Source organism: Tachysurus fulvidraco, chromosome 1 (genome assembly GCF_022655615.1).
Source record: "Tachysurus fulvidraco isolate hzauxx_2018 chromosome 1, HZAU_PFXX_2.0, whole genome shotgun sequence".
In the NCBI taxonomy this organism is placed as follows: Eukaryota; Metazoa; Chordata; class Actinopteri; order Siluriformes; family Bagridae; genus Tachysurus; species Tachysurus fulvidraco.
In genome coordinates, this window is record NC_062518.1 from 25,367,483 (window position 1) to 25,375,805 (window position 8,323).

At 40.1% G+C, this 8,323-nt stretch overlaps 1 protein-coding gene across 1 annotated transcript in view; it reads left to right on the forward strand.

Annotated features, from left to right (window-relative positions):
- The window catches only part of eif2b3 (eukaryotic translation initiation factor 2B, subunit 3 gamma), a 38,305-nt gene extending 37,128 nt beyond the window's left edge, over positions 1–1,177 (forward strand). The window contains exon 12 of the mRNA XM_027133255.2: positions 999–1,177. Within this exon, the coding sequence (XP_026989056.1) occupies positions 999–1,051 (53 nt within the window). The 3' untranslated portion in view covers positions 1,052–1,177. The remainder of the gene's footprint in view (positions 1–998) is intronic.
- The last annotated feature ends 7,146 nt before the right edge of the window (positions 1,178–8,323 follow it).

Genomic DNA, 8,323 nt, shown 5'->3' on the forward strand with positions numbered 1-8,323 from the left:
ACGCTGTTTATCCCTGCTGCCTGTTAGCATGTGTTAGCTGAAGTGCAGCCATAGGCATCTCATAAAGTGTCTCAGCAGTTGCTCTACAAGGCCCTTTATAAGGTTTGGGGCTTCACATCACCAGACAAGCAGAGCATGCTGGGGTATGCCTGGGAAATTCATTACAGATTATTTGTCTGCTCACACACCAGGGCCCAGCGTGAGGGTGTGTGTGTGTGTGTGTGTGTGTGTGTGTGTGTAAGACCACCTGGGCACTCGGCAGGTGTTGGAGCCAGTCAAAGGTGGCACCCAGGCTGATGACACATGCTGTTCTTCTTCAGATGCAACCACCCCCCCACCCCCCCACTCTATTTCTGTCTCTCTCAGCCTTGGATGTCCATCATAGTATGCTCTATTTGTCTGTGCCCAAGATTTGAATGCCAAAAAAAAAACATATTTGTACAGAATGCTTCTCAGTAATTTCACCGGTTTAGCATGGACATGCTAATGATGTGTTCAGTCAAAGGATATCGAACTTCCTCCTATTTATCTGCCTGGATGACACATATTTATAAATAGGGGCCTCGTCTGTCAAGTCAGGTCCATATCCTTAGCCAATACAAAAAGGAACTGAGATAAACTTTGGAGGCGTACACATAGACTTTCAAAGACATGTTTTTCTCATTTTTGATTGAAAACATGGGGAAAAGCTAGCTAGAGTCAACATCTCAGCCTGCCTAATTGACTGACCCTCAAAAACTGACTTTTTTATCCCAATATTTGCACGACTTTCCTCGTCAGCAATATAAATATACTCTCGTTCGAGTTAGCGCTCTGCGCCTCATTTTGAGAGATCGACACAGATGGAAGACGCTAATATTTGTCAACCATATAGCGGCATGAGTCTTGTGATAAGATCTCCAGCGCCAAAACACCCTATCCCAGAATGCACAGCTAACTCCCGAAGATACAGATAATCAGGCACCAGTTCTAAACATTACGTTTGTTTTTCGTTTCAGCCGAAAGGACCAACGATGTCATCGTCGGATCAGATCAGCTGATGGAGATCTAGATCCAGGGAGAAGATTGCTCATGGGCTTGACAAGATGGTCACCAAAGAAGCTTCATCTTGGACACCTCAACTTTTCTTTTGTTTTTTTAACTGAATGTGTCCAAATAAACGGAGTTATTTATCTCAGCTAACTGTGTCATTATTTTTTAAGATTTTGTGCTTCTTATATTCTTCATGTAAAGAGCAGCCAGACAATACTATACAACTTCCCACGTATAAATGTGAAGAAGTTTGGAATTCACGATGTTTGCTTGTACGTATTCTAGCTAAACTGTAATGTAGGTATGTTTCTGCTGACACAGTTCTGGTGAGTGCTGGTGGGAGGTGCTGTACTGGTGTCTGTCCATGTACTAATGAGTGCTGAAGGTTCTAAAGCTGTCTGTATGACCACCATGACTGAGCGACTACATGCCCTGCTGTCAGAAGAAACGGATAAGCACAATAGGGTTAACTTTATTTGTACACAAAAAGGCAGAGCAATGGACCACCCAGAGAGAACATAACAGCTAATCGTCTCCCTCCCCCCGACTCGGAAGATGCTATAAAGGACTAGTCTTAAAGGTTTTTCTCTCTTTGCTGTCAAAAGATTTATGACATTCCACTGCAGCTTCTAAATTACAGGCTTGAAGTTAGTTCCTCAGTCACGAAGGGCGATGAGCCTCCGGAAGATTCTCCATGATGATTTATCGTGGCTTTGCTCCAACTCTGTGGCCAAACAGAGTCATTTAATGTCACTAATGAAATGATCATGAGTGCTTTGTCTTTCGCAGTCTTCGCCTCCCTATACTTTGTAGTTATTCTTTTTGGACATGCTGGAATAATTTCCTCTGACTTTCTAATGGCTCTCTTTAAATCCATAAACTAATATGTGTATTTATGAGGATATTGCTGTACGTTTTGTCCTCCCTCTTTTCTCTCCGGCTGAGTTCTGTCCAATTCAAGACCTTCAGCAGTTCATCACGTCGCCAAGCCGCGGTAGTCGGAATTGGTTTCTGCTGAATGTATAATTTATTTGCCCTGCTGAGCTAGATTATTGGCCTTAAAGCCTTTTCACAAACCAGCCAAAAATGAAGAAAAGACAGAAATCAAGATGTCAAAATCGGTTCAAATCCGTGGTCTCTTCTATATGTCTGTCTCGTTTGTGTACCTAATATGTACCATGTGTATACTCGTGATAGCTAATAAGAAGCTGTGCCCTCTGCCCTTTCTCTGCATCATCCATGGCCAGACCTCCAGGATGTGCTTACGAGTCACTGCATGGGTCATTTGGGGAAAAGGTTTGTGTATTTAGGCAGAACCTCCTGGAACCCCAAGAGTCACAACAGCTAAACTGGGATATGAGCCCACCGGAGCTGTGTTCAGTGTCAGTCCCCACCCTCCAGGCTGAACGTGACAGATGCTTGTGTTTTCCAGTACCCAGGTTCAGATGTCAGCCGACAGATCGTACATCAGGCCCGGCTTACTGTCTCTGGGTAGCTTCCAAGCCCATGCTCATTCACTTGTTTGTTGGGAAGGCAAGAGATGAAGGGACAGAAGTGACTAGAATCAGAACAAGACAAAAATCTTGTGCTGTGCTAAAAAACCCACACAGGCTTTCTGGGGGAAAAAGTATAATTTGTTCAATTCATTGTGAGAAAACTGATGCTTTTGCTGGTTTGTCTAAGAGGGTACCAGATACCAGTTGGGAACTGCAGGTGATGTGGTTTTAATACTAACATTAACACATTAGTAGCTAAATGGGTGGGAAATGCTGTTACAGTAAGTGGTGTAAGTGCATTGGCACTCATGAATGCCCGAATGGTTATAAATCATTGCGAGTGACATAATTTGACCGTGGAATAGGTCCAGATACCCCTGTAAGACAAGTAATGGTGAAGCCCTGGCTAATAGAGAGGAGGAATGACTGACCAAATGAAAGGGCTGAGTGGTCAGTGCTTCTGCTCTGAGGGACTCTGTGTGTGTGTGTGTGTGTGTGTGTGTGTGTGTGTGTGTGTGTGGTTGTGTGGTTAGAGGGCATGGGGGATGCAAGGCTCCAGGGCTGAGCATGGTGCAGGGTGTGAGACTGCCTCGGCCACCCAAGTGGCAGAAAACCTGCATGTTTGCTGCTGACCCCTACACATTAACAGAACACTTCCTCAATTTGTCTTCTGTGTTCTTGAGGCCCAAACGAATTTCCTCTCTTTCGCGACCACCTTTTGAAACGCCGCGTCCCCCGCAAGCCTCCCTCGAAATCACGCCCACCTCCAGCACACACGCACTTAACAATTAGTACTTTCTTACTGCCGAACAAAGACAGTATGCAGGCTGTGTGGCCTGTAAAGGCTTATAACCTCAAAGAAACACAAGGCAGTGCGCAGCTTTGAAATGAACACACAGGCCACAGCACAATGATCCTAAAGACATTTACACTGTTTTAAGCTATTGTTGAACTCGGTCAGCTGCTGTGGTGCAATGAGATGTACGCCCTCTCTTTAGCGAAAGCACAGATGTTAAAACTTTTATATTCTCTTTTTTAAAATGCACTGAAGTCTGGCCTTTCATTCCCCATTCCACTGGATGGTATTTAGTTACACTGTTTGGGATACTAAGAATTCATTTTACTTGATTGGTGACTCCTAGTCCTGTTCCGTTTTGAAATAGAAGAAATATCATCATGGTAAGGAACTGAGATCATGAGAAGACTTTCCCGGGGCAGCCAGATCATTTCTAAGCCCTATATGATGCTTAATACAGATCATATAACCTGTATGACTGATATGAATTAGCACTTTTATTCACGTGACGCTTAATTATATTGAATAGTAATCATTTTCAATCAGTAATCAGTCTCTTGACACTTCTGTCAGATCACCTGAAACTCTGTATCTCTATCGTGGTCATAGTGTGTAGATATAAAACTAAGAAAACAGAGGGCTCTGATTTCTTGCCACCTGCTAACTCTGCCCTCAACAATGCCACTGTTAAAGGACCACAAACAAAGACGCCTCAAAGTTTGAGGGGTGGAGGGGGGGCATTCATTACTGTGACAAAAGAGACAGAAATATATTATCATAATTAATCTTATCTGTGACTGTGGGTGGCAAGTCTGTCCCGTTTGCGACTGATGGGTCTTTACAATGCCAACATGTACACATCAGCGTATCACAATGCACGTTGGGGTTTAAGAATATTTTAAGCTTTGTAAACACTCACTAAACAAATCCTGCAAGTTATCAGGAGAGCAGGTTTATCTCGTGCATTTTACCAGGCAAAATAGCCTGTTTCTGATTTTTGGGATACAAATGTGGCTTCTTATTTTTATGGTTTGGTAATCTATATATAAAAGTGATGTATACTGCATTACTCCATGATCTGGAGGATTTGTTGACAAGGTGCATTTATATATCTCACTGAAATTACATTTACAAATGTGTATATAAAGTTAAAAGAGATTTTAAACACAGGTAAAGTGTCCTTAATAATAATCTGGCTTAAAAACATTTACAGAAAAATTCATTTTCATTTTTGCCTGTTTGTTTCAGACCATTATTACTACACTTTTCTTTAAAATAGAACCTTTAAAATGATTTTTTAATTATTATTATTATTATTATTATTATTATTATTATTATTATTATTATTATTATTATTATTATTATTGTGTTCATGTGTTCATCATTTTCTAGCAGTGATTCTTTACAGGTCATGATTGATTCTTTACAGGTCATGTGTGGTTTAGTTCTTGTTGCAGTCACCTGACGAAGTTCAACACGACGTTACATCAGAGATTCACGGTGAGAAGAAAAGCATATTTTCTCTTTTGCATTTTCAATAATAAAATAGGCACTCTATTTCTATCAATGGTCACTTCACGCAATGGCCAATTTATCCAGACTATTTATTGTGAATCACACTTGAGGTATTTAATTGTAAAAGTGTATTGTTATTGTCTGTAGTTATATGTCTTTTTATTGTGTGATTATATGTCGGTTTTTCTCACACCAATCGGGAGTAGTGCTCCTAATTTCGTTGTATACAGAATACAATGACAATAAAGGCATTCAATTCAATATATTTGACTAATGAGGGCACATTAAAAGTACAAACCTGTAAGCAAAATTATAGATTGGAAGTAAATAAATCATTTGTTTTAAAGTAAATAAATACATTGTCCTTAAAGCTGTTACCATTGACAGCTCCATAAATCCAGAACTGTGGAATCACAGCCTATCACGACTGAGGTGCATCATCTGTTTTTTTCTCTTCTACTTCCTTCTTTGTAACCTTTAACCCTATAATAATACCTTTTAAAACAGGGCATTCCTGTCATCTTACCAGCTACATCTTTTATTACTAATCTCCCAGAATTCTTTTTGTGTCCGTCTAGTAAACCAAATAACCAGTAAGTAAGCCAAAAGAGGTGAGTGATAGGATAGGTGTTGTGTCAGGTGGCTAATATATACAATAAATAGAATTTATTTTTATAGGAAAGGAATCAAAAACATTGTTCAAATGCTATTAAAGAAAAACAATCCATGACCCCGGGTATTTAGATGAGGCCTGACATGTGGGGAATTAATGTTATCAGCCAGAAGTGGATTATTATAATAATAGCACATTTTCAAATGTTTTATTCCATTCTATTATTTTATTTGAGTTTACCGTTTATACTCACTATTAATACTGCGGAACCACTCAGAGACGACTAAGTTCCTCTTATTACATTAGCAGCAATAGTCCCTCACAAGACTTTCTGAAGTATGGAGCTTGTCGTGTTAGCATGGAAAAAGTCCTCTGTCTTGTAGGTTGCCATGACGAATACATGTAACTGACTGTTACGAAGCACTGACACCTGAGACTCCTTCCATACATGTTACATAGATGTTTTATATTGTTCAGTGTCTGAATATTCTAGCCAATAAAGAGAATAGAGAGTTGCTCAGTACTGATAATCGAACCCTTTAGCTAATGGTATTACAGAAACAAGGCACATGGCTGTGGTTGTTTACATTTTGGGGGTGGGAGGTGTATGATGGTAGCTTTCTGGGGAGCGCATGGTCATCTCCTGAGTTTATTTATCCGATGCCTGCAGACGTCAGGCCGGACCTCCCTCAGTTTGTTAGCCTTGAAGGGGCCCTGGCCGCACGGAGCAATTCCTCGCATTCCACATAAGCCTTCATTGAATTAAAAAAAAAATGGAGTTGTCTTTCTAAGCGTTGCTGGAGCAAACACACATGCTTCATAACCCTGTATAGTGTGTGTTATATTTCATGCGTGTGATTGACACTCACCTCCCCTCCTGCTGCCTACAGTTCCAGCACCATCTGGTGTGGTAAGAAACGGGCATGATAGATTTGAGTGAAATGTACGAGACAGACTGATTAGTAAATTAAGCTACACAAGCTTGTCATTTAACTCTAATTGTAAATTATGTTTCTTAAATTGTGACAGAATAACCTGTCCCTAGAATATTATTGTGTGTTTTCAAATCTAACAAAATGATATAAAGATTCCTAGCTGAAATCACTGCAAGGCGCATTGATGTGGGTGATGCAATCCCACACCATACCTGCCTTTAATCTGAGCATACATGCTCACCTCACCTCAACCCATCACCCCTCTATCTCTAGGCTAGGGCTGGATACTAACACGTTATAAAGGAATAAGGAAGTCAGTTATCTGTGCTATCACATACTGTAGCTCAATAGAGGAATTCATGGTTAAATTCATTATCATTTCTCTTCAGTGCAAATGAATAGTGAGATTACTCCTGTCCTTGGACTGAACAAGAGGCCTGATTGGACTGTACACATGACTAAGTTTTTCTATAGACATTTCAAAATCAGTGAAACCTTATAATTTATCATTTCATCACAAATGACAAGTGCAGAAAGGGAAAGGGATTTTACAATTCCACAAGTACCAGGTCTAGCAAAATAAGATTATTAATCAACACTATATTGTTTATAGCATCGTATTGGCTCTGTTTAAATATACTACTTTAATTGATCAAGTAATGAACACTGTCAGGGGGACAGAAAGACCGTATACTACCCACAAAGGTAAAACAACTGCCCTTATGTTTTAATTATGATTTAAATGTAAACTAATTTAGCTTTTCTGGGTAAGTAAAATTACACAAGATTGAAAACACATTGCTAATGATAAGTTGTTGTTGTTGTTGTTGATTAACTCTAAAAGGGACATTTTTAATCCCTGGATAATGTATAAGAGCGAAAAAGGCTTTTGGTTTAGATGCGTAGTAGGAGAAGGAAGTGGTGTGTGTTGTTTTTAGTTATGATTTTCCTTTTTACATCTTCTTAATTTAAACAAAGTTCGGTATATACAAAAATGATATACTTGAGAAATACTCTACACTGAGTATACTGCTCAGGAGCTATTCAGGTGGTTAAACATTCTGAATGTTTTCAGGAATTATTTGATGCTTGATAGTAGAAAGAGTAATTACAGCAATAAAGCCGGGTGCTTTTTGCTCATTAAATACTTCATATTTCTTAAAGCAATGGTTCTAAGTTGCATTGCTTTGACCAGAGATGAGACAAAATCAAGGTAAAAATTGCAACAGAAATCCAACAGAGGTCCTTTCATTTGACTTATATTTTAAAATGTATGTTTGGTGTGTATGACTTTATTGGTCGTATTTAAATATTGATTGAATTATTTAATATTAGACGTAATGAAGGTGGTGCTGTTTAATTCTTTATAAATAACTAAAGTCTTCTAAGCATTTACTCTGTGACATTGTTTAGACTATCAGCCCGGAGATATAAGAGACAAAAAAACTCAGTGCTTCTTATCAATAGACGGCATGTGTGATTACGCCTCAACTCCCAGTGCTGCTGCTGGAGTACTGAAAGAGCTCTCTCTCTCTCTTATCTCTCTCTGTATATCTCACGGGGCGCGCGCAGCGCGCGAGAGCGAGCAGAGAGAGCGAGAGCAAGGGGAGAGAGAGAGAGAGAGAGAGAGAGAGCGAGAGAGAGAGAGAACGGAGGAGAGAGAGAGAAAACGAGGGGAGAGCGAGAAAGCGAGAAAGAGGGGAGAGAGAGAGGAGAGAGAAGAGAGAGCGCGAGAGAGAGAGAGAGAGAGGCGAAAGGGGAGCGAGAGAGAGAAAAAGAGTGGAGAGCGATAAAGAGAGACAGAGGATGAGAGAGAGAGAGAGAGAGAAATAGAGGAAGAGAGAAACGCGGGAGAGCTAAAAAGGGGGAGAGAGAGAGATAAGAGTAGATAGAGAGATAAAGAGGTATAGAGAAACACGGTGATCTAGAGATATAG